The sequence below is a fragment of the Protomyctophum parallelum genome, assembly GCF_964188405.1.
Source record: "Protomyctophum parallelum genome assembly, chromosome: 18".
NCBI classification, from domain to species: domain Eukaryota; kingdom Metazoa; phylum Chordata; class Actinopteri; order Myctophiformes; family Myctophidae; genus Protomyctophum; species Protomyctophum parallelum.
The window spans coordinates 38,568,340-38,595,761 of NC_139716.1; the positions used below are offsets into that span (position 1 = coordinate 38,568,340).

The 27,422-nt window shown below is 43.6% G+C and overlaps 3 protein-coding genes across 3 annotated transcripts in view; 1 reads left to right on the plus strand and 2 right to left on the minus strand.

Moving 5' to 3' along the window:
• Positions 1 to 734: 734 nt before the first annotated feature.
• gpha2 (glycoprotein hormone subunit alpha 2) lies at positions 735 to 1,997 on the plus strand (the record flags this gene model as incomplete). The annotated part of the gene is made up of 3 exons (XM_083788385.1): positions 735 to 855; positions 1,135 to 1,319; positions 1,893 to 1,997. 3 exons carry the CDS (start codon positions 735 to 737, stop codon positions 1,995 to 1,997), a joined length of 411 nt encoding a protein of 136 aa, XP_083644511.1.
• Positions 1,998 to 6,855: 4,858 nt separating this feature from the next.
• LOC310875253 (glycoprotein hormone beta-5-like) lies at positions 6,856 to 9,642 on the minus strand (the record flags this gene model as incomplete). Its single annotated transcript, XM_083788434.1, has 3 exons — positions 9,505 to 9,642; positions 8,506 to 8,725; positions 6,856 to 7,044 (listed from the first exon to the last, which is right to left on the minus strand). The coding sequence occupies exons 2-3, from the start codon at positions 8,722 to 8,724 to the stop codon at positions 6,856 to 6,858; spliced, it is 408 nt and encodes a 135-aa protein (XP_083644560.1). The 5' UTR covers position 8,725; positions 9,505 to 9,642.
• A 5,018-nt stretch (positions 9,643 to 14,660) lies between these two features.
• ppp2r5b (protein phosphatase 2, regulatory subunit B', beta) overlaps positions 14,661 to 27,422 on the minus strand; it is a gene marked incomplete at both ends in the record, with an annotated part of 72,468 nt that continues 59,706 nt past the window's right edge. The window contains 6 exons of the mRNA XM_083789577.1: positions 14,661 to 14,922; positions 17,481 to 17,582; positions 18,265 to 18,392; positions 20,415 to 20,534; positions 21,219 to 21,269; positions 24,735 to 24,788. Coding sequence (XP_083645703.1) covers positions 14,661 to 14,922; positions 17,481 to 17,582; positions 18,265 to 18,392; positions 20,415 to 20,534; positions 21,219 to 21,269; positions 24,735 to 24,788 — 717 coding nt within the window. The remainder of the gene's footprint in view (positions 14,923 to 17,480; positions 17,583 to 18,264; positions 18,393 to 20,414; positions 20,535 to 21,218; positions 21,270 to 24,734; positions 24,789 to 27,422) is intronic.

The following is a 27,422-nucleotide window of genomic DNA, read 5'->3' on the forward strand; positions in this document are numbered from 1 at the left end:
AAAATAGGGCTCAGTGTCTCAACCGTTCCTCATTTTGTTGGAGACCCCGGGAACCCCCTGGGGGTCCCTATAGACACCACTTTGAGAACCAGTATGCAGGCCACACAGCAAACAGCATTCAAAGAGACTACTGTAACATGTAGTATCTCCTGTATATGTACGGTATAGCCTATATGGCTGCACATTCACATTTGTGCGTTCGTGCGTACGCGCGTACATGTGTCAGCAGGTAGCTGACACACTCGGCCTGATTGCAATGATAAAGACGCCATTGTTTTTATCCACATTAGCTGTTACCCAACTGAGTGACACATGTACAGGCAGACATTGAAAGGTGGGAATTCACCTTCTGAGATAAGGGAGGGGTATGCTCTTGGGAATGGATTCCCATCTGGGGCCATAATGTATAGGCTATAGGCTATAGATTGCCATAATGTGTCCATTCTTATTAGATCTAGATTGGTAGATACAGCTTCATCAGTTATGGGCATTAGATTAGTGTTACCACATTAAACACAAGTTAAAATCTAAATAGATGAATTGAAATAAAATATATTCAAAAACTGCAAAAAATAGCAGATCAGCTATATTAGCTATTCATTGAATCATTGTACGGAAAAGTATTAGGCTTCAGTGGTTAAGTGTGGTTTTAATTAATTCATCGATTACTTCAATCCAGCAGCTTATTCATAACACTGATTGTGCTGATTTGTCCCTTCCAGGCTGCTGTCCAAATGTCCCTGTGCGCAGCCTCTCACGTTTGCCTGCTGGTCCTACCAGTGATATCATTGCTGCTTCTCTTCTCGCCCATTGGCTGGAGCTACGAAGGCCACACCCCAGGGTGTCACCTTTACCGTAAGTGACCGCACACGCACTGTCTTTTTGTGTCTGACGGCAGGCACAAAAAGATCACAAACATGGAAAGATTTTTTTTTCCTTCAAAACATAAAGCCCATCACCTCGCCTATGCTGGAGAATGGTCGTTCCACCACAAAATGCACAAAAATCACAAAAAACTGCATGTCCTCTCCCGGACAAATTAGTTTTGAACACCACCAGAACATCAGACCACACGCACTCATCCTCATTCATCCCTATTTCCCTAACTCTCCCCCTCCCTCCTTGTCTTCACAGCCTTCAACGTGACCATCCGTAGTGACCGCCGCGGGACGTGTAAGGGCACCCACCTGGTCTACGCCTGTGTGGGCTACTGTGAGTCCAGCGCCTTCCCGTCCAGGTACTCTGTGCTGGTGGCGTCCAACTTCACACACAACATCACCTCTGCTTCACGATGCTGCACCATCAGCAAGGAGGCTAAGGTGAGCCGAAGGAACCACCAACTAAGGGAGGGAGGGAAGGGAAGGAAGGAAGGAAGGAAGGAAGGAAGGAAGGAAGGAAGGAAGGAAGGAAGGAAGGAAGGAAGGAAGGAAGGGGGGATGTATAGCAAAGGATAGATTTGGGTTGGAGGAATTGCTAAGTGAACGGAGGGAAGATGTCTAGGTGACTTGATGTATGGATGCGGCGGATTAGACTAGCAGTGGTTCTCAAACATTTTCATGTCAAGGACCCCCAATATGTATTGGGCTGGGGACCCCCATCTTAAAAGATTTTGTCTCAGGGACCTGTTAAAGTGGTTAAACTGATTTTTAATGCATTAACTAATTTAGCTGGAGCCCCTGGAAACCCCCGCTATAGGTCTCTTGGTGGGTCCCGGACCCCACTTTGAGAACCACTGGAGTATAGGGGACAGATTGATAGATGAGAGAGAGATTGGTAGATGGCTGTAATACTGCATCACCTCACGCTATACTATACGGTACTGTTGGTTTGCTTCCAATCGCTTCATCATGTCCGCTAATTGTTTGCTCCACTCCACTCCCCCCCCCCCCCAGATCAAAGTTCGCCTGGACTGTCCTCGAGGACGTCACCATGACAACATGGAGATCCTGACGGCGAGGGCATGCCGCTGCGACATGTGTCGCAAGTCACGCTACTGACAACGCCAAGGATCACCACACTTTAAAGCTCCCCGCCAAAGAGACTCGGGGTGCAACAATTAATCAAACGAATCGATTTAATCGATTATAAAACAATTATTGGTCCCTATTTTGGACATGTCATTATTTGTGAAAGGTTTCCTTTTTGTATTTATGAGCTCAGTGCTCACAACATGTAGTAAGCTTGTTGCGACCGAAAGGTCGCATTTACTATGAAAATGTGCAATTCCCGTCAGTGTACTGTATATCACTCAAAATCCCCATACATGGAAATGCCCCATATATTGTGGCCAGGTATGACATCTGATGTCATAGTAAATGCGATCTGCTGTCGCAATTAAGCCCATATATGGAGTACCCTGATGTCATCAACATTGGCCAGCAACTCTACATCTGACCTCAAACCCTTAGATCTCCATATATGGATATATGTCAGAACCTATTCTGACATTCCATATGTTGATCCTTCCCCATCCATCCTTCCTCTTTGATGTCTCCCTTTTGACCGATACCTGTCCATTCAAACTGTAGACGGGCCTGCCCCAAAGTTATTAGTGCAGCCGTGCCCTGGCGAAAACTAGAGTTCTCAACAGGCCCGAAAGTTAAGGCCCAGCCCTCATCAAACCCAAAAAAGGGCGAGGTCGCTTCTCTCCCTTAGGCGACTTAATGGTAGGTCCATTATCTTTTTTCGCATGACACTGTTATGCACAAAAATATTAAATAACTCATGCTTTTTTTTTTTTTTTTTTTTTTTAAGATATTTTTTTGCGGCTTACGCCTTTATTGATTTTTTAAGGGATAGAAAGTAGGCTGACAGGAAACGGGAGAGAGATGGGGGGATGACATGCGGTAAAGGCCGTGTCGGGTCCGGGAGTCGAACCCGCGGCACACCGCGACTGGATCACCAGTCCGGTGCCCAGACCGTTACGCTACGGCCTGGGCCAATAACTCATGCTTAATGGATTAATTGATAATATTCAATATATAAAAACCTTTGAGGAAAAAAACATTCTTCTCAATTATTTGAGTAATCGATAAATAACTAATAAAGAACAGCCCTAAAGACAAGAGACAATCACCTTCCAACCTTTCACAATGCCTTGTGTTGTGAGCTTGTACTGTAGATCAGCTATTTTCACCTGTTATGACATGTCCAGAATAGAGACACTAGGGTTCATGTGGTTAATGCTTCAAACTCTTTTTTGCAAACATGAGGGAACTTTTTCATTTCTGAACCTTTTTGAAAATTGTATTTATTTAAAATGAAAAAATATTTAGCACTCCTACAACAGGCCCAGTGTGTTATTTAAAAAAAATCTTTTTGATGAAAGAGTAAACAGTAGGCTTGTTGGAGAGGAGAAGAACGAAAACACTGCACTGAAATGCACAATTATGGCATTTATTAAAACAGAATGAAAACTCTGGGTGGGGTGACATTCCTTCAATACAACAGAAAACACGATTTAGATCATTTAGTTTCATTTATGTAAAAAGAAAATGCATACAGATAATGGTTTTACTGCAAGGGGGTGAGAAGGTTGATAGTTGAAACTATAGGTTTTGGCTCATACATACATGCATCTATATTGAAGTGGAGTTCCCCCTGTGAACAATGTTATTGACATGAATTCTTACAATTATTGTCCAACATAAGCCCGATTTACACTTTGTCGGACGACGTGTCGTGTGCCGAAACTAGCCGACCTATACGTCCATATAAGTCTCGTGTGACTATACGATGGAGCAGTGTTGTTTTTGTCGACTAAAACGAAGAAGAAAAATGTTCGTCGACTACCTTGTTTCACTGACGAAAACTAAATGAAAACTGCAGCTATTATGACTCAAACTAAGCTAAATGTATTGACAATTTCATCAACAGATAGAAACTAGACTAAAATGTTAGGAAGGGACTAGTGGACGAGAGATCCAGTATAAGTAATTTTACACTTGGTTGCATGCTGAGAATAGCTGATCTACAAGCTCACAACGCGTCACGCTGCGACGGTTGTGAGCTTGTACATGTGTTAGTCTAAAACTAGACTAACACTAACACATTCCAGGTGACTAAAACTAAATGAAAACTATTCAAGACACTATGACTAAAACTAAAATCGAAATTTGCTGCCAAAAACAACACTGCGATGGAGCATGAATTGGGTTTTTGCCATCATTAATGTAATTTGAATATGCCACTTGAATGAACTCGAGACTGGAAAACTGCATGTACATTTAACCACTAAACATAAATCAGACACTAACGAATGTACAAAGCTTTATTTATATTTATGAATTTGAACATAGGACATTTCTGTAAATATCTAGAGAAAAGAGACTGGTGGTGACGTTGACATGGACAAGGAGAACGAATGCACTGTACTGTACCAATTTTGAATAAATCGTTATTGTATAAAACCATGTAAACTTTGACTGCTTTTTTCCAAACACTGACTGTGTTGCTCATACAACTTGTACTTGGTTCAACCTGAAAGCAAAGACCAAACACAAACCCAAGTATCCCGCACAGAGAAAAGCATTGCAGGGTTGTAATCGGTTCTGCTTGTATGACCTTGTATGACTTTCTTTTCCAGACAGCCAGCAATGAGTTCACACTCACAAAAAGTCTCTGTGACACATCTATAGGGGCCGCAATCTGCATTCAAAGATTTTCCTATAGAAGCTTTGTCATTGGTCGATTTGCCTAGTGTCTACTTCCTGAGTCAAAAATAAGCCTGAAGAAAATAATATAATAATAACATTTTTAAACAGCCGCTTCCCTGCGTGGCACACTCAGAAAAATTATAATGTTTGATGGAATGCTGTAATTGAAATGAGCGTTGCAAATAATACTGAACAAGTTCATCATGTGTTTCCTCTGGTTAAGCCTGGAAACAACTAGAAGAGATGCTCACCCTGCCACCGCTTGACCTGCACAGCACAAAGCATGGAATATGAACTATTGTTTCAGCCAGTTACAATGTCCATTAATTGCCTTTGGGGGAATGTTTGTAACAATAGAATATTTATTTGTTCAGGTAATACAGAAAGTAATAGGCCAGTTTATAGTACTAGTAACTAAGGGGGACAACATGATTGGATTAACCAATGCTCTGATCATGTAAACCGAGGAATCCTACCAAATGATCTGTATGGAGTTGATGAGAACATTTACCGGTAATTATTTATTTACTTTTTTCTTCCTTCCTTCTAGACAACCAATGTTTGTCTGTCTCCATTGTGGCAGCATCCTACATGTTACGCCGGGGCTCCACCGGGCACGTCAGCGTTGCGTCTCCGTCACCGTCAGGGAATGTTCCCTTTTTAATCAATGAAGGGTGGCTCCATTGTCTACGATGCGTTGCTTTAAAATTGCCCCGGTTCGCACGCGTCCAGAGGAGCCCCGGCATTAGAGAGGAGCTCTGGCAGGAAAGCCAGAGGAGTCTTGCCAGCCTTATCTCTCCCGGGGTAGTAGTGTAGTAAGTGTGAGCCTTGCTGAGCCATGATGAAGCCCATATGGGCAGGACTCAGGAGCCTATCTCCTGTTTCAGCTTGTTTCAGCTTGATGTACAAGTACACCCCCTGGACAGGATGTACAAGTACACCCCCTGGACATGACGCTAGTATGTCGTCGCCAATCCAACCCTTGATTCTGAGTGCCAAGCAGGGAGGCACTGAGTCTTTGGTATGACCCGGGCCGGGGATCGAACCCCGACCTCCCAGTCTCAGCTCTGGTCTGGTGAATAATACAGTAAGTAGTTCCGGTCATGTAAAAATACATTAACCCACAAAACTAGCGTCATTTGTATTGTTGACCTAATTTCTACCAGAGCAACCTTCGTTCAACTTTGACCCTTGTGTCATTTGGAGCTATTTGTTGTGTCCAGCATCACTACTCCAGCAGCAGCACTAAACCATAATTCCATGATGTGACAAGGGGGTCAAAGTTGAACCAAAGTTGCTCTATATGGTAGAAATAGATCAACAATACAAATGACGCTAGTTTTGTGGGTTCATTTATTTTTAACTAGACTTGTACCTGCCCGTCGGCCACCGGCCTACTTGAGAGCGATGCAAGTACTTGAGAGCGATGCAACTTGGGAACCTAATATGTATCTATCTACCAGTCTGCCTGTGTCTGAAGAGTGCAAACTGACTGTGAAAAGTGGAGTGGTTAAGTAATCAATTTGCAGGTGTGGGGTTGCCATGGCAATCAATTGGCTGAGGCAGAGGCTGTAGGTAAGGGGACTTTGGGGCCATTAAGGCCCACTGGCCCAGCCTGACCAGAGCCTTTTGTGGTGATTCTGGAGAACCGTGGGTCCGACCGACTCGATAACGGGCACTGCACTCCCTGCGGGGGTGTGGAAACAGTGGAACGCGTGTGTCGAATGTGAAGTCGGTGGGGCAACCGGTTCTCGAGTTACGTGGATTACACACACGCACGCAGACAGAGACGTGGCACATTTACAGTTAGATGAGTGGCCCCCAGTTCCTGTCACCAAATGACCATACACTACTTAATATTCACCAAGACCAGACCAGAGCACGACAGCCGACAGGACTCAGGAAATCAATCAATACCTTTGCAATCACTATATTAACGGCAAGTATTTCATACAGCTTTAAGTCCAAAAATCTTATCTAACCCCTTTAAAGTACAAAATGTACTGCAGATCTCCAATAAAACCCCAGGTCGATAATAGGGTTCAAGTGATTAACGCACACTTACACAGAAAAGATCATCACACTCTATAAAAGCCAGTGTTTCATTTTGTATCCGTAGTCTTAGCATATTATCGCCATTTTATTAGAGATGGAAGATTCTTGGCACCACAGTACATCTTTTTAACAAACAAAAGTGCCGTCAGAAAGTCTCACACTCGGTGTCTTGTGTGGAGCAGACGGCACAGTGGCAGTGCAGTGCCATGGGGTAGTGGTACAGTGGCGAGACGTCGGGCTGGCAGCCTGCCAGGCGCACGGTCATTTGGCGCGCGCGGCTGTACGTGCACACGCGGTGGTGACGGTGGATGTAGGGAGGGTCCGGCACAGGCCTCTGTGGAACACACCAAGTAGTACACACATGAATGAGGGTGGTATACAGTGTGTGTGTGTGTCTGTGTGTGTGTGTGTGTGTGTGTGTGTGTGTGGGTGTGTGTGTGTGGGTGTGTGTGTGTGTGTGCGTGCGTGCGTGCGTGAATAGAAACAAGTACATTTTTAAGGGATAAAAAGTACCTTTCACAATAAAAGCAGAAGGATACGCAATATCTGTGGTTCTCAAATGGGGGCACTACAGGTACGTATGTGGTGAGAGAAAGTGGAGATGCTATAAAATAGCAGATAAATGTTGCATTTTGAGCAGCTTGTAGCCTACTTTTTTGCATGGCCCTGTAGTATATATGGCAAAGTAGGGCATTAATTAAGAAGAAAAAAAATCAAATATGCTAGATATATATATTTTTTTCTTTTTTTCTAAGCAACATGTACAGTAGTCGGGTAAAAAAGGTCCTACTTTGACCCAGAAATCAGGAAAAGGAAGCCAAATTATATTAACATACTATACAGATTGGTTAAAATAAAAATTTTCATTCTTTGCTCGTGCATATCTCGGCTTCAACCGAAACTTCCAGAAGTAAATAATAAAAACGTTTTTTTCTTCAACATAACACGGTACTTTTAACCAAGCGGCATAGCTCTAAACAGTCATAGCTCTATACACTTGAAAAAATGTCCTCGTATTCAAGACGTCAAGGGGTGAGTAAAGAATAGAAATAAAGTCATGTCTTGGGTGAACTATTCCTTCAACCAGGGAGGAGCACAACCTGAACAGCTCCTTATTGCCTTGGTGCTCTGCTCAAGGGCTCCTAAATGGTACTAGGCTGAGTAAGTGGAATAGTAAGAGAGTGGCAACACGCTTTGATCTCGCCGCAAAGCGGGTGCCTATGGGCTATAGTTCCAAACATTGGAACTATCCCATCGAGATAGAATGAGCACTTCTGCATTCCATTGTTACAATGGGAGTCAACGCTAGTGTCGCCACTCTCTTACAATTCCATTCAGGTAGTGGGTACCAGAGTAATATATTAAGAGAGAGACAGTGGCGACACTATAGCGTTGAATCCCATTGTAACAATGGAATGCGGAAGTGCTCAATGGGATAGTTCCAGCCATAGGAGCGATGTTTGGAACTATAGCCCATAGTGCCCAAAGCCCTGCTTTGCGGCGAGATCAAAGCGAGTCGCTACTCTCCTACTCTACACTCTGGTGGGCACTAGGGTCTGCTATTTTCCCCCAGACTATACATTTCCGACTCAAACTGTCATGGTCCCAAGCCTGCATGTGAGTTACAGCAGTGGTTCTCAAAGTGGGGTTTGGGGATCGCCAGGGGTCCTTCATTGAGGGGGGGTTCAGCAAAAAGAAATGAGGAACAATTTAAGGCAAGGCCAAATAGATATCAATTTGGGGATCCTTGACATGCGACAGACTTTAAGTGAGACTCAATGATAAGTGTTTATACCTCCCAGGTGTGGCAGCGACCCCAGCAAGCCTCTGTGGTCACCTTCTGTCCCCTGCAGCCAGGCTTCTGAGCCATGAAGGAGAACTCTCGCACCGCGCAGCCTCTGAAGCCGTGAAGGCTCGTCGTCGTTGTCGTTGTTGTAGTCACCGCCACACATAACACAGCTGTCCCGACGACCAGGAGAAACAGGAGTGAGAGACAGTGGGAGCAGAAATGCATCCTGGAGGAGAGAGAGAGGCAAAGATTAAACAGAGATGGAGAGAAACAGACAACTATAAAGCAAAAGTAAACATCCTACTATCCTTATAAGTGCAGCCTAAAACTACTCGTAGCCAACTACCATTCCTATATAGGCTACATATTATGTAACTTGTGAAATATCTTCATAACTGCGTGAGCTTTAGTTCAAAAATATGCTTAATGTGAATGCAGCCAATACATTTGGCCAGGAGATATATACATATTATGTATTCTGGAATAGATTTCGTTTTCTTCAGTGCCCTGCCCTCTAATGGCCGTTATGGCTACTGCATTGCCGTGCGTATATGATGCGTAATGATGAGGGCTCAGAACTGAGGATAGTGCACTATTCAATTTACAAGAATTCATCAAGCTATTTTCATTGTTTTTAGAGAGACAGTGTTTTTAAGTTAACCTATTGCAATAGGTCATCAAAAGTCTATTTTACACTACGTGGCTATGACTATTAAACGTAGGCTGTTCATTCAAAGATATTTTTGTCCGCTTCACCTGATCATTGGTAAATTTGGCACCGCAAGTCAACACGCGCAAGAAAAAAAAGTTATTATATTTATATTATAACACCGTACAAAATAACTAACACTGCCAAAAATCATGTTAGTAAAATAAGCAATGCAGGCAATAACGTTTGTGAAAACAATACGTGTTTAATATACCCTAGATTTTGGCAGAAATTCATACTAGCTTAACGAGATATACCTTTAGGCGGAAATGTTCAATACTGTATGATGATCCTACCTTTTGTTTCAGCTGTCAAGGAGTTTTCAGCAGTTTCAAATCCTCTGCTCTCTCTCTCTGTCTCACTGTGTGTGTGTGTGTAGCTTCCAGCAGTAGAGTATGTCCCGCACAACAATCAGGGAATGGAACCAATCTGTCCTTGTTGTTGTTTTTAGAAAGCCATTAGGGCGGACGGACTGTCTGACATCATAGCAATTATAATGAAATGCCATTAGAGTCCCCATCAAGCCAGAAATAATGGCGACTCCCTGGAAAATACAGATGCTTGTCAATATTGTCTTAACCTCGTCTGACTGTATCTCTGTCTCTCTCTCTGTGTGTGTGTGTGTGTGTGTGTGTGTGTGTGTGTGTGTGTGTGTGTGTGTGTGTGTGACTGTGTCGTGTCTCAAATGTATAGCTATGCTGATACGGTATTGGGTATTGCTTGGTAAGAGCGTGTAAGTGTGTGTATATAGCACACGCACACACACCTAAGCTGAATACAGGAACACAGACCTATTTCTGGTATCTTAAAAAGAATAATCATTGACACGTTTTATGATTTTAAGTGTTAAATTGTGCTTTGAAGAGAATACAAGGGTACGCTGCACTGTAATGTGTTAATGGCCATCCAAAGCTGTCAAAAATGTAAGAAACTCACCATGTTTCTGTGCAAGGCGTTGTTGCACAAGGCAGGCATGCTTATGGACCAAGAGATTAAATTACCAAGATTGATTATGGATTTGTTGAATTTAAATCAAAATACAACATCCAGTCCCTGACGACACGAAACAGCAGAGATTAAGACACACATGAATAAAAAACAGCACTCAGACACCCCAAGTGTTTTCTCAAAGTGAAGTTTCATTTCTAGCACATAGGGTACTTTTCCCTTCATTCTACCCCCCCCCCCTCCCCATATCCTGTAATGTTACATACAGCAGTAATCCATTCTACATTCAACACCCCCCCCCCACCCATACACACACACACAGCTGTGTTGGTCCCCAAAATATACATCATCTCCATCACCGTCTTTCTCGTCATCATCATTATCTCTATAGGTTTTCCTTCACAAACACAGACCATCATGGGCAGCCAGTGCAAATCTAGAGATTCAGTGAAATTGCTACGAAATGCGGTTGTAGTTAAAATTATATTCTCCATCCCGCTAATGTTGCTCTGACTTATTGCCATTCTCTCCTTTCCCAAGTTCTACTTTGTATTTCTTTCTCACAACTGTTTCCTCTTTCCTCTCATCCCTCCTTTCATTAAGACTGATGGGTTTGGTTGTTATTAAGGGCTACTTTCACTCGAGTCATTACTCATCACTGTACACTTCCTCTGTCAAGAGAGATGAAAATGCTCCATATAATGGTCCGGTCTGGACAAGACCAGTACCACAGAATAAAAGCCGTGTACAATAAGTTGTCGATTCAACATCTCTGCATGAACACACTCTCTCCATCTCTCTCTCTATCTCTCTTCATTCTCCTTCTGCAATGTTCTGGAGTGAATTCTAGAATGGATTCTGGGACTCCAGGTCACAGAATTCCAGAACGGCCAATTATGTAGAATAGCAAGTGTTGAGGAGGGGGTATTTTATTTTCTTATTTTCTTCTCCCAGGTCGACTGACAATGACAATCAAGAGGTGCGGTGTCACCGGTGTGTAAACTAGCAAAAATAAATCACAAATTAAGCCCTCCTTTTCTTCTGAAATGATCCTGAATGAAAACGGTTTGGGAGTCCAATCGAATACTTTAGAATGTTTAATTCTCGTCTGCCTGGATTACCAGTCAGATGGATTTAGATTATACATTTTGGAACATGTTGACAAACTCAGTACTCGGTTACCAAACAAATAATTTATCTGGAGAAGGAACCCCTATTGGTCCAAAATACTGTGAAAAGGACACAGCCACATTTTGTGAAAACTTTTTATAGACTCAGTTTATGGTTTGATGTGATATGCTATTCACTAAACATGTATTTTGGGTTAGACTACTGTTGTTTTAGGGGATCTCAGCAACTCTTCACTTTAGACCATGTTCTTAAGAGAACATTTAAAATAATATAAAATATAAAACAACTGCTGGTTTGAAGGGTTCTGAACATTTGGTTACTAAACTACCAAGCAACAAGCTTAGCTCAGTGTCTTGAGCATAAATGCAACAATCAATCAAAAGTTAAGTTACATTCAGATTCAAACCCTGTTTGGAGAGAAGGAGAGAGAGAAATAATAAGCAACGAGAGAAAGAATTGTCCTCTCCTCCTTAGTCACTATCCATACAAATCTCTTGTTCATCCTGGACACGCAAGCACACACACACACACACACACACACACACACACACACACACACACACACACACGCACACGCACACGCATGCCGCACCCGCTCACACAGCCTGACCATTATCGTCAAATAAAGTACCAATTCCTGATCAAATAGAAAATAAATAGCATCAGTATCAGTTTACACAAAATGAGCAAGATAATACAAAAAACAAGGAGAAAATAATAAAACTTAAATACAAAAACATAATCATTTTCATCAAATGAATTTACACGTATAGTACCTTTAAGACAATGTGAATATCAAGGACATAGAGCTCAACTGGAGTCAAACAAAGAGAGAACACACATATCCTGAAATAATGAAAATATTGCTAAAATAAGTTTTTTTTTTTAGTCCCCCCCCCCCCCCTTCTACATCCCAATCGTCCATTGTAATGGTCAGACAAGAATAAACAGATGTTTGTTGTGTTCACATTGAAAACAAAGTTATTGTCGCTCCCGCGTAGCAGCACTATTAGTCTGCTGAGCTCAAGAGGAATATAGATGCTCCAAGGTTTGGAAATCAAACTGGATTTCTGTGTTTGTCTTTTGGCTTTCCAAACACTTGTGGTGCAATTCATTCTTGTTAACAGTGGCATCCATGTTAGGTATAGGGTTTGCCGCTCTATCTCTGGGTCTGAAAAGGTTTTCAGCTCGTTTCTCGATTGCAAAACTTCAAACCAAATGTTACACAGGGTTGAATGGGGCATGTCTGCGATTTGTTCTAAACACAGAATAAAACATTTTTTTACACCGACATACTAGTATTCATCTAAGTTCACTAAAACATCAGCCTAAAACAAGGTAGTATGTTAGATGTCCTTTCGTTCTACTGCAACACCCCATTACATTACACCAACCGCACCACAAATATCCGAAAAAAGAGCGACAAAAAATCCAGTTCCATTCCTCCCTACAAGGTCTGTTAAAGGGGATTTAACCCTGGATTTGATCATTATAGTCTCCTCATACAAGCACCATGACGTGTAAATTGAGACACTGGGGCAGACTTCCCCTCTGAGGTTTCTGCTACACTTTAGTGTTTTTTTTCTCTTCTTCCCAATAGACACTACAGAAATATCCAGAGACAAATGTATACGTATGTATATACTGTATATCACATACCCAGAATTTACTCGTCCTGGGAGTGGAAAGTGGCAAAAGGACAGACTGATGATAACTAATATCAGCCCTATAGGGCTTATACGACGGCAGCTTTGTCGGTGCAGGCTAATGTGGTGTCATCACGCGCTGCACTGTCACTCAGTGAACTCGATGCTGCAGTTAAGGAAGTCAGGGTGTCAAAGATGGCCACCATGCTGTGTTGATCAACTGTTATTTTATCCTTGCCTTTGTGGACAAAATAAGGCTCAGGGTATGTGATAAACAAACTATCTTCCAGCCATTCATCACTGCCTTTTGGTAATCAGGTTGGATGGCATTCCCCAGGCAATGAGGAATGCCTGGGTGATAATCTATATATATAGGCTATAAAAAAACATCATCATCATCATCATAATCATCATCATCAGTAGTACTTATAAGAGTTGAGTAGTAGTAGTAGTAGTAGTAGTAGTAGAGTAACAAGTAAGAAGAAGGAACGTTATCACTAGCATTGTCTTCTTTGTCACGGGTTTGGTTAACCTTTAGGGCCAATATCGGATCATATCCTTGGGATGGAACCTCACGGCGAAGGGGGAGGAGTTCTGAGGTTCCATTAGAACTGCATCATGGATGAACGGGAAGAGGGGAGTGTGCGGATCATCTGTGTGCGCATGTGTCCGGATTAGCTTTGGAACTAAATAGAATTAAAAGGGTGTACACATATGGTGTGCGTTGCATGATTTTTGGTACGTTAAATTAGTTGTTTGTAGATTGTTACAAGGAATGACCAGCATTTGTGCCAGTAGCTATTTGTGTCTGTCTGTATCTCTCAACATATAGCTAAATGTACCCATGTCTATGTACAATGTGTGTATTTATTCTGTGCCTGCCTGTTTCCCTACACCTACAGTGATATGCTCTGTGTGTGTGTGTGTGCGTGTGTGTGTGTGTGTGTGTGTGTGTGTGTGTGTGTAAAGGTATGTGTAAATGCAGCGATACGTTTTTGGACCGTTGTGTGAAACTGGTTGGGGGTCTTTTCTGCTTGCAAATCAGTGTTTCCGACCAAAAGAGGAATAGCAATCAAAAGTGCAAATGCTCAGGCATCAACGGGTTGCATGCTAACTCACGATAAGAGACCTGATGTTTACCTTCTAGCCTCAGCAACATCTGAGGTTCCCCAGAAAACAGACTTTTTGAAAATAAATAAATAAATAAGAAATGCCGTCTGCACTTTTGAATGATATCCAATGTTTTGATCTGATGGATGTAGGAAAGAAAAAGGGGGAAAAAAAAGAAAAAGACCCAGTTTCTCCCAGTTCCCTTCCTGACTGTCAGGGGTAAAGACGGCAAGGCTGTACATAGTTTCACAGAGGCCGTTGTTACCTGCCTACCATGCCTAATTTATACTGCGTTGATGTGTCGTGTCGCACGGCAAGATATAGCAGATCTACCAGCTTGGTGAGCGTGAAGATCTGCTACATACTGGCGGTGCAGTGCGACACAGGGCACACAACCAAGTACGTATAAATCAACCCTTCACTGACACAAGGTACAACGGATTATTTCAAAGGGGGTTTGTTTCATTCTGGCTTTTTGTTTGTTTTCACCCTGATCATCACTGTGTTCCGCCCAGACGTACCCTTAACCATCTACGACATTACGTCCCCCCCTCCCTCCCCCACCACTTGTCTAATAATCCCCCTCGCTCCTTCTGTGCTCCAACGGGCGCCGGGCTCTAACTGGCACTCTCCCCCCCCCCATCTCCGGATGAGGAGGCCGCCACGCCAGGCTCGGTGTCCGGCTGGTCGCCGTGCCCCGCCTGCGGGGACGAGGGGGTCGGGGGGTCCCCCCCCCGCTCGCCGCCGCCACCACCACCACCCCGCTCCTGGAGGTTCCGCTGGTTCCGGGCAGCCTCGGCGAGCATCTGGAGCTGCCGCTCGCGGTGCTCCTCCAGGCCTCGCCACAGGTCATTGCGCTCCCTCTCGCGCTTCATCTCCCTGGGAGGACGACGGTGGGGGACGGAGGGGGGAGTTAAGAGGTGGCGGTGGAGAAAAAGAAAGCGAGAGGACAGGCTGTCAAGAAGTGAGCGAGACCGGAGCCGTGGAGTTGTACATCAGAGCCTCATTAAGGGGAGTCGCTTCACTCGGACACTCTCTTTGAAACGGCCCATTGTGTATTTCAACGGTGAGTTGAGTCAGTCGACTATATTTGAAACACTGAAAATACATATAATTTCTATATACGCTTGGTGAGAACGGCTGGAAGGGTCTAGGGCGGAAGTAAACGCTCAAGAAGTTATGTTGATGCTGAGCAGAACTGTTTGGATTGGTCGAAAAAGACAGTTTCCGGAGAAGTACATTTGGAAGTTCTGCCGTATATGCCCTGGATGCATGCACCATCTCAAAGTCTGATTTACTGTATACTTGGTTGCGCTGTGTTGCACAATAAAAATAACTGATCTACAAACTGGCAATGTATAATGCGTTGTGAGCTGGTGAATCGACTAGTTTTGGTGTGCGACAAGTATATAATAATCCTTCAAATTAACATAATTCAGTGTGAGTCTTGGCAGATATGCTGAAACCATACAGGCCAGGTCAGGTCAGGCTCTCTTGGAAGTTCCCTGGACTGGCCTGGTCACTATGGGCAACCGGGCTTTTGCTGCCCGGGCACCCAGACTCTGGAATGACCTACCACTGGCTTTAAGGCTAGCTAACTCAACTCGGTCAACTTTCAAATCACGTTTGAAAACATATTTGTACACTAAAGCCTTTCCTTAGATTCATCATGATGCTCATTTTTTCATGTCCATGTATGTATAGACCGATTCCGTAGCGGGTCTCATGGTCGCAGCCTACGTATTTCCTGTAGGTGGACTCGACGTAGCTGCGGGGGTAAAACCCTCACCAGGCGCATCTCTTCCACTACAGTGAACGGCAGAGTGACTGATGTTAGTTTGCCTCAAACTTTACTCTTTTACCTGCTTTTTTACTAACACTAACATTACAAAGATGCCCAGAACATCGAGATGAACCTGTGTCGTTTATGGCTGCTCCAACAGTAGTGGCAACATAAAAAATAAATAAAAACGGAATGTCTAATATCCACCGCGTTGGCGGGGACCAGAGCCATTGAGTAATGGTTGAGACGAAGCAGTGAAAGATACACCAGTCTTACCCAATACCAAATATTTAACACAAGGCTGCTGTACTTTATACCTCATACTTTAAATGCTTAGTATGAGATATAAAATACAGCAGCCTTGTGTTCATAAAACAGAAAGATTGGGTATTGGGTAAGACTGAAATTATGTATCTTTCAGGATTTGTCTCAACCATTACTCAATGACTCTGGTCTCAGCCACCACGGTGGATATTTTGACATTCCGTTTTTTTAATTTTTTATGTTGCCACTACTGTTGGAGCAGCCATAAACTACACAGGTTCATCTCGATGTTCTGGGCATATTTATAATGTTAGTGTTAGTAAGAAAGCAGGTAAAAGAGTAAAGTTTGAGGCAAACTAACATCAGTCACTCTGCCGTTCACTGTAGTGGAAGAGGTGCGCCTGGTGAGGGTTTTACCCCCGCAGCTACGTCGAGTCCGCCTACAGGAAATACGTAGGTTTCGAAAAGCGCTTTATAAATAAAGTTTTTTATTATATTATATTATTACTGTTGGGCTGACAGCTTTGTCTCATGTTGTGGGCACCACTGTCTTTATTAAATTATATTATTACTGTTGGGCTGACGGCTTTGTCTCATGTTGTGGGCACCACTGTCTTTATTAAATTATATTATTACTGTTGGGCTGACAGCTTTGTCTCATGTTGTGGGCACCACTGTCTTTATTAAATTATATTATTACTGTTGGGCTGACAGCTTTGTCTCATGTTGTGGGCACCACTGTCTTTAACATAATGTAAAGTGATGAGTCAGTGCTCTGTCTCCTCTGAATTATACCCTCCTCGGTTTACACTTCATCCCATTCAAAACCAGGTCTTTAATGTTGTCTAAGAGGCAAAATGGAAGACAACAGAGAAAAACGACAGAGGGAAAGACAGATGGTTGGAGAAAAGCTTGATTAAAGATGAAGGCTGAATGATGGGAATTCAGTGTGGTAACATTTGTTTCATTAAGTACTTGGAAAGAAGGAGTTGGAAGGAGAGAAAAATACAGAGAGAGAGAGAGAGAGAGAGAGAGACTGAAAGAAAATTCTGACAAACCACAATGGATAAAGGCAGAGAAAAATATGAAATATAATGCACTGCATATTTGAGAAATGACTAAAATAAGACTTCGGACTGAGCTCTCTCCCTCCTGTCATCAGGCTCTCACATATACAGTACACTTACATTCTCGGCTCACACACACACACACACACACACACACACACACACACACACACACACACACACACACACACACACACACACACACACACACACACACACACACACACACACACACACACACACACACACACACACACACACACACACACACACACACACACACACACACACACACACACACACACGGCATGAGTCACACTCACTTCTGTTTCTCCACTTTGTAGGAGGCAGTGAGGTCATCAAATAGTTTGCTGTTCATCTCCATAAAGGTCTTCAGCACGTTGTAGATCAGAGACACTATGGTCCTACCGGGACAAAGACGGACGGACGGACAGACAGACGAGCGGAGAGAGAGAAGAGATCATTAATGACAATTTGCTGCTCATCCCTGAATGAATCCTTTGTTCCGCTCGACACCAATCTCTTCACTGAATATAGCTAATCTACAAGCTTATTTGCATTGCTTTGTGTAGAAGGTCTATTTTTGCAGAGTGTTCGCCGATTATGATTTAACCCAGAATAGGGACGCTAGTAGTTAATCTACACTTTCAAAATGCACAGTGAAATGACTATGTTTGCATGTGTCACTATCCTCCGCAGAGTGGGTTGGACTTACTATAAATAGTAAATATATTGACAATTTCGTCAAAAAAAAAAACTAGACTAAGATGTTAGGAAGGGACTTAATGGACAAGAGATCCAGTTTTCATTTTACACTTGATTGCATGCTGAAAATAGCCGATCTGCAAGATTACAACGCGTCTCAGCGCGACACGTTGTGAGCTTGTATCTCGACTATTTTCAGCAAGTGTGAAATTCCCAGGTGACTAATATGTGACTAAAACTAAATGAAAACTATTCAAGAGACTAAATGACTAACAAAAATCAAAATGTACTGTCAAAATCAACACTGCTCAACAATGTCTCCATATTTGTCATGTTTTCTCCAAACGCGTGCGTGCGTGCGCGTGCGTGCGTGCTCCTTACTGGTTCCAGTGCTCCTTGGAGACTCTGTACAGGGTGGCAAAGACCAGAGGCAGGATGACTTGACAGTTCTCCTCTATGAGGCTGAGGATGTATTCGTTATTCCAGAAATACAAGGCCCGCTCTGCTACCTGCAACACCACCATGACAGAGGAGGTTGGAGAAAGCAGTGTGTGTGTGTGTGTGTGTGTGTGTGTGTGTGTGTGTGTGCGTGCGTGCGTGCGCATGAATGAGAGAAACGGCGATAGAAACACAAATGTAATTGCTTCCTTGAAAACTCTCCTGATTTGAACGAACAGACAGACACGCACGGGTCTTCTCCCCAATTAATTGTGATGTCAGTCGTGACAACAACGCACACGGCATGGTGTTGTCACTGCTGTTGCTTCCTACTGACCCACCTGCCGGTGAGGAGCCCCCACCGGGAGGACGTAGAAACTTTATACTATAAAGCAGTGGTTTTCAACCAGTGGTTGTCCTTGAGGGGGTTCCAGGTGGTCCCCAGTTAAATGATGGAAGAGTTAAATTATTGTTAAACATCTGCATTACTTAATTTACAAGAAAGAAAGAATTGTTTTCCTGTTATCTCTCCTAATGGTACCAACATCAATACAGCATGGAATTGTGACAAAAAAATCGTATCCAACAATAACAAAGTATTCGTTAGTTTCGGGTCTGAGAGGCTAAATGTCATGGTGGTTCCGTGGCTCAAATCACTGGCGGAACAACTTGGTATCGGGCCGGGGGTTGACCGCACGATCGGTCAACCTGACTCCCCCCCCCCCCCCCCCCCCCGATGCCATATGCTATCCCATCGACATAACATCACTTTAAAACAAACATATCCCAGCAACTGCAGATAAGTTGCTCTCTCAACTTGATTAAGGTGTCAAGACAAGCTAATACAAATCATCGTTCTTTGTATGCTTGCTGCATGTGCCCCTCCATACCTCTCTGAGCTCCTCCACCCCTACTCTCCCGCCCGCTCCCTCAGGTCAGCTGACCTGATGCTGCTAGAGGTCCCGAGGGCGAAACGGAAGCTTAGAGGGGACAGAGCTTTTTCAATCGCTGCCCCCAAGCTCTGGAACGACCTTCCCCTGCAACTTAGGCAGGCCCCCTCTCTCTGGCCATTTTTAAAACCTCACTGAAAACGCACTTTTATTCTTTGGCTTTTAACACAGCATGAGACCTCTGTTCCTGAACTTGCTTCTCCCCCCTCCTTTTCTTGTTTTGTGTGTTGTCTTTGTATTCTGTGTTTTTAGTCTATGTGTTACTTACTGTTTTTACCTATGTACTGTACAGCACTTTGTGGCAGCTATGGTTGTTTTAAATGTGCTATATAAATAAAGTTGAGTTGAGTTGAGAGTTGAGTGTGCAAGCACCAGATACCCGCGGAGCTCGCAGGTAAAAGTCCCTGCACTACAGTGCATGGTGGACCCACTTCTGAACTAAAATGTCATATGGCATGGCGGCCAACAGTTCCAAGTACATCCTTGCAGGCAGTGACAGTACTGTACTGTAGCATGCCTGCCTACCTGTTAATGTTGTGGGCAGCTGCTGCTGGTTTTTGCCAGCGTGATCTTTTACAATTAATTAATTACTCACCTAATGCTGTCTGCAGGAAGTGGATCCTCTAGTCACTAGAGGATCCACTTCCACCATGTTTAACGTATATTCCAAAGTGCGTAGGCCCTACATTGTTTAAGTCAATGATGCGCAGCATGGCTTTCATATGGTAAATATATAAACGTTGGCTAAAAGCATGCGTTTAATCCACCACCACCACCACTTCTAATGTTTACCGGTGGTTCCGCCCCCGGCGGAAACGATGGTCCAGAATATAAAAAGAGTTGAGAACCACTGCTATAAAGCATTCATCCTACTCCTCCTGCCCAACACTCCCTGCTGACCAGTGCTGTCCCTGCCTGTAGGAATACGTGCAATGAGGGGTCCCTGCCTGCCCGGTTTCCCTCCCCCAAATTCGGGCCAATTGTGTTCGTATAAGGACACAAAGCGTCACAAATCTTTGGTCTGAAGTAGGTAGGCATTCCAGACACGGTCTGCGGTGGAGAGAGATAGACTATAGTTGTCAAAACTGGGGGTGTGGTTGGTTGGAGAGAGACAGACAAACACTGATGGAGGTTGTGTCTCACCTGGAAGTGTGGGCTGGAAATGCAGGCAGCGATCTGTCTGAACAGCGGCTCCTGCACACGGATGAACTGAGACGGCTCGATCACATCCAAGATCTCCTCGATCTCTCCCAGGAACATCACCTGCACACACACACACACACACACACACACACACACACACACACACACACACACACACACACACACACACACACACACACACACACACACACACACACACACACACACACACACACACACACACACACACACACACACACACACACACACACACACACACACACACACACACACACACAATCAACCATATAAATGGTAAATAAATAAAAAGAGAGGAGAATTCAGAAAATGAGTGGCAAAAAACTACTTCCTGGCCTTGACAGCCCATACATCCAAACAGAAAAGTCCTGTCTGATTGCATTAAACAACGTTAAACGATGTTAAACTGACTTTGCCACTCGATCTTCCACTCACTTTACGCATGCCCTCAGTTTTAATAGCAGGGTCCCATGAGAGCAAACAGATGACAAAACAGCGAGGTGTTAAATGAGGTTAGAGTTTCATCATCTGTTTGGGTTCCGAGCAGCGACAGGACAGGCCAGGCCCCTTAAAGGGCTCAGAAACACTAAAGCATGTATTTTTAGATGTTAACTGTTACCTACAGTATAGTAGAATAGTTTTGAAAGAAATTACTCAAAATCTCGTATGGGGGGGGGAAAGATATATTCATCTTTTCTGATGGGGTCCCAAATACACATCGATTTTGAAATGTAAATGTGTGAGAATCACTGGGAGCTGGCTCACCTCTTTCTGTGTGCAGGTTTTGGGCCAGTACTTGAGCAGCCCTCGGATGATCTGAAGAGAAGAGAGGAGACAACACTTGAATATAATTATCGTTACTTCAGCAGGGTATTTGGTTGATACTGTACGTCAAATTAATTCCTGTTCTTCGCTTTTCTAACCTCTGGACCTGATCACCATTATATCTCCACATACACATAGACATGTACATGTTCAGTCAGCGCTTAACCCATTCTGACCTGAGATCAGATTCATACGAGGTTTCCGCCGGACACACACTGGTCTGATGAACCCATTCTGACCTGAGATCAGATTCTAAAAATGTCAGTCGTTCTTCGATTTTTCAAAAAAATAGCAGACCTACAAGCTCGTATCGCGCCACTCGGTGGCGCGATATGAGCTTGTAGATCTGCTATTTTTAAATAGCTAAAGCATAACATGATGCTGACACCAAAATGGGTGCCCGTTCAGAATGGGTTAAACATGAAGCATTATTGCATTGGGATTCTTATGGGTTAAACGTACCACTATGATGAACTGGAAAGAGCTCAAACCAAATTGTTTCAGTATTGACAATAGGATGAAGGACGATGGACCCTCGTCTTTTATTAGATCATACTGTATAATATATGGGAGTACTACCAATAGAGCACCGAAGTCTGACGTCACTTTCAGTAGAGGGCGTCAGTCCCCAGGTTCATGTATTTGTTTAGTTGCATTGAAATCCCCATTGAGGCGATTTTAGATCGCCTCATATATGAACTGTGTTTGAAAAATAAACATGTCACCCCGGCCGCTTCACTCATATGGATATGAAGAATCAACTGACTGAGAGAAAACGCTAATGTTACTGCTGCTGAATTAGTTAGATTTTCGCTAGAAGCAGACTGTATCATATATGAGTGACTGACTGTTGCAAACGACACAGAGACACCTCCCTGACAATAACGCCGAGACAGCTTGTTTATTTTTGGACCACAACGCTTATAGTAGACGATATTAAGATCACCCCATGTTATTCTCCATAGAGAAATTACTTCCGCGAACCAGGGGAATGGTCGGGATGAGCGAGTTGCGTCAGGACTTCGGTGCTCTATGGCTGCTCCCGTGTGGGCTCCGCAACATTGTAGCGTTTTTTCCTCTTTTTAGTATTTTGTTGACTTTCGGCAGCAGTATAACGGCAGCAGTATAACGGCAGCAGTATATAAGGAGTTTTGACAGACAAGCATTTATGGGGTACCAGGCTATATATGCCTGAAGTTCACCACACTAACTCATACTGCATGCCCCATTCAATACTGTATTGTATGCGATGTTGCAGTTTATTGTTTTTTTTAAGTCGTTGGTTATTGTGTTAGTGCCTGTCTGAACACAAAATATCGGCTCTCTTTAAAAAATAAATGGTCTTAAACCTAGCAAGTGGTGGAGTGCGGGTGTCCCTTCTTTCTCCTATGTTGAACACAAAATATGAATACAAAAATATATATATATATATATGTTGATGAGCGACCCAAAGTAAACAAATACTATGCATTTTGTTTTACTGTGTTACTGTCTTCACACTAGCAGCGACAAAGCGACAAGGCATTTTCAAATAAACGAATAAGTCGGCGTTGACCTGGCCTCGACTACTTTCAGTACTCCAATGATAGGGTACAAACGTTAATCAATCATATCTTTTGTTGCACCATTTCCACACACCACTTCTCTACTGTACCCCACAGTTAATACTCATAAATGGAAGAACAATTCATTTTTTTTGCCCTGTGTTATTTAACCCGACCCTGCATTTTACACAGCCATCTTACAAGGCAGCTGGCCACATTTTGTAGCTTCGTCATCGTTAGTGGAAGGTTAAGGTTAAGGAACTGTTAAGGGTTACGTGTCTTGCTCAGGGAGGGACACTTAACACGTAAGAGTCTACGCCTGTCTTTTGAAATGCTAATATAGATACATTTGACTTGACGTGACGTCTTGACTAGACATGGGCGGGTAGGGAGGTGAACCGGTGACCTTCTGATTAGCAGACAGCCTCTCACTGCCCACTAATAAACTACAGCCGCCCAGTGTGAACGCAAGCGATACGTGTGTTCCAATTCGTTTGCGCGGAGGAGACATCATGAATGGAGAGAAAGTTCAGGTGGGGTTTGAACCTTCCAGCCAGCAGGAAGCATGTGCATATGGTTTAACCCATTTAGGCCTGACGTCGAAATGTATCTATTTTCAATAGCTAAAGTATAACATAATGCTTGAAACACCAAAAGGGGTTTCCGCCCAAAATGGGTTAAAAAAAGTGGTCTTTAACCACATTGCCCCACCTCTATTAAACAGCACTATACCAAACAGTGGAACTATGTATAATGTCCTTCGGTCTTAGACAAGCACTCATATAAATCACGTCTATGACCTTTATTAATATTGTCTGATTCATAGTATGACGCATTTTGCCATAAAATATGGCTCAATGCAACAGCTCATTGAACATGGTGGTCACTTCCAATCAAGATGACATGAAAGAATGCCCTTTTAACCCATTTAGATAAAAATCCCAGGTCATATTCTTCACCTATTTTTATACAATATATGACAAAGAAATATATATATATATATATATATATATATATATATATATATATACATACACACAGAATCATTTATTTGTATTCTCATATCAAATGTCAACCAAAGATATAATGACTTCCACCCATAAATCTTCAACCATAATTCTCCATGTTTGTTATTTCAACATTTAGATCCAATTCCTCTCAACATTAATCGTTTAAACATTTTCTCTAAATGTATTGTCATTTGGACTTGAGATTCAAGATTTGTATCTATTCTATTATAATAGAAAGACTAGTACACAAGTGTAAAACTGATTTTGATTCCTCATCATTGCAGCAGCAATAACAAGGAAATTATTAAGAATTGCTCTGTGTCCGCAATTGCAAGTAGAAGGTAAGGCAAAGCCTAGGCCCTAAAAATAGTCATAGCATCCTTTGAGGTGCTTGCAGATGCAGTGTGCGTGGTTCATCTTCTAAATATGCTCCCTATGTGTATTAGGGCACTGCCCAGGAGGACAGCGCAGAGAGGATGACAGGCCGACACTTTAATGAGGACCAACTATCGTCATATATTACAATTGAGACGGGCCTCCTGATGCTGTTGTCCACAGCGTGCCTTACGCGGTGCTCGCGGGAGTCGTGTTCGCACCATGCTGCTGTTCACAATCCCCTGACTTTTGCCTAGGTGTCTCGGACGTTACTCTTCCGTTTTCCGTGCTGCGCAAATTGATCCGCAACTAGTCACAGCGTGCGCACTGGGAGCGTCTTAAAACAGTATTTGTCTTGAGAAGCGTTGATGTTGTAACCACCTGTTACAACCACCTGCCGTTAGCGATGCAATGCTATGAAATAGACGCGTTTGTCTGAACATAAGCATCAGTGGGCAAGAGATGGGCATCATCATGTCACACTATAGATTGGAAGCTGTATGCTAAAGAACCAGGCACACACTTACATATTCAGTCACTGTAGCATCTTTTTCCATGAACTGCACCACACAGTAGGCCAGCTATGTGGATACAGAAGAGACGGTTAGTTTACACACACGTGCACGCATAGGCACACACACACACACACACGCACACACATGCCCGGAAGAGGTATACAGTCTGTTTTTCATCACATTCCCTCGACATGCAACACCCACACACACACTCATAGATACATAGGCTACTCAAGAGTATGTGCGCTCACACACGCACACACACACACACACACACTCCTGACAAGGAGACAAAGGCCTTCATCCCTCTGGATTAGATTCTGCTAAAGATCGGAAAGAGACGTTTTCCGACAAACGTTACAAATGTCACAGCTATGCGTGTGTGTTTGTTTGTGTGTGACTGTGTGTGTGACTGTGTGTGTGTGTGTGTGCGTGTGCGTTTGTTTATTTCTAATTGCACCACAAATACTTTCTGACCTTATATGCACTATGCATTGTAATGCATGCTGTGCATTGTATGGAGAATGGATGTATGGACGTGAGTGTGAGAGTGTGAGTGTGAGTGTGTGCGGGTGTGTGTGTGTGTGTGACATCACTCCTTCCGATGTAAACACACACACACATTCTCCGTCGCCACGGTGCCCACTTGCCACGGCAACCGGCCCTGGGTGGAGGGGGAAACCGCAACACACACACACACACACACAGTCACACAGTCACACAGTCACACACACACACACACACACACACACACACACACACACACACACACACACACACACACACACACACACACACACACACACACACACACACACACACTCTCTGAGATAGTGTTGAAACTTATCGCTCTCTCTCTCACGAAATGCGCCTCGCAATAACATGTGATAATAGCGTGAGCTCGTAGAACTTTAAAATGTTTTTTTTTAATAGTAATGATAAAAAGGAACGGTTTTGGACATCATTCCGTTTTCCACCCGACAGCGACGATATGCATATTGTGTGATCACTGTACAGACTCCCCTTTTGATCTGTTGTACTGTTAAGACAACATGCTATACAATACGTCACTTTCAAGGTGATGGACGCATGGACGATCTCTAAAGTGTTCCGTAGTATAATATACCATGATTATTATTATTATTATTTTTTTTTACATTAATTCTTTTAATATTTCATTATCATTAAAATGTTAAGTGTTTTGCCAATTACTTTAGGGCCAACTTGCAATATCATCAGGTTGAGAAGAGTGGGCCATTCATCTCCTTTTAAAAGAGACGAAGCAGACCTTGAGGTTGCTTCAGGTCAAAGCTTCAGATTCACTCAAACTCTTTTTCTCTTTATATATCTCTCCTTCCTCATCCTTGGCCTCGTCGTGTGTGCGCCGTCTGTGTGTCTGCCGCACTTTCTTCTCTTACTAATTTTCCCTCCATTTTTCAGACATGCTCTATAACACTATAGTCTCCAACTATCTGCTCTCCTCTCAGACTTGTTTCCGTCCGACCTTCTCGCCTCCTCTACTTCCTCCCTCACTTCTCCCGTTACTCCGTTCACACATCAGTCACAAAGCGGCGGCGACGGCGGGCACGGGGTGCTCGGGGAGGTGGGAGAGCGAGCGAGGGAGGGAGGGAGGGAGGGAGAGGGTGAAAGGGAGGCCTGCCAGGGCGGAATGAGAAAAGCAGGAGAGAGAGAGAGGAGGGGGGGGGGGGGGGTAAATCAAGCGAGCCGAGTGGTTAAAACTATTTAAAGCATTGGTGTGGCATTAAGACGTGAAGCTTTGGGTAAACCCAATGTTGGCCTCTGTTGCTGGGTCAGGCTTTGTGGGTGCTTGTCACTGTGATGCTGTTGTTAGGCTAAGGATTAGGGGGATTGTAGTCTGTCAAGGTGCCACTAAAGAGGATGTTAACAGACACTCAGGTTAGAACAGGGGGGCTGTTACTCATTCCAGAGAATTAGGAGGTTGGCGTCTGTCCGCCGACCGATATGTGCTTACTTATGGTACCTGCACAAGCTAATTAACCTCAGCAAAGAAAACAATAAAGCTTGCCCTCTAGTTTACTAGAGGGCAACAACTCCATACTCCATAATTATGTCTTGATAAGAGCTTTTTGCTCCATACAAGCCAAAAAAGATGTTGTATTCCCTGGCCAATAACCTCCCTCCTCGCCATACCAAGCGCCGCTCATCAGCGATGGTGAATGTAAAACCTTGATGTAAATAAAAAGCCTTGTGATAGGCGGCAGCAGCGTTTATGAATTGTATGCATGTATAAAAGTATAACCATCAGCACAGCGCGTCAGCCCGTCTGTCATTCGATGCGGTCAGAAAGCAGGCGGAGACGCACGCGCCCCCTCCGTTGTGGCCTGAAGGGGGGAGCTACCCGGTTGGTCTTCTTGTACATGGGTCACTGCACTGGTCCGTTACCGCCACCTAGCGACTTGGCATGCACATTAGAGCGTTTCCATAAAGTACACGTTCTCGTGTAAAGGGTCGATAATTTTTTTTAGAGCGCACCGTTTTCTCTGGCGAGCGTTCTCACGTAAAGGTGGCCTGAGACGAGACAAAATGCACCTGGGGGATCACTGTACAGAGAAAGATGTCAGTGATTCCCAAGGTGTTTGGCCAGGGTGTGTTTAGAGAAGCACTGTTGTTGTTAACCCATGAAGACCATGAGGCCGATTCTACAAAAGCATTCTAAAA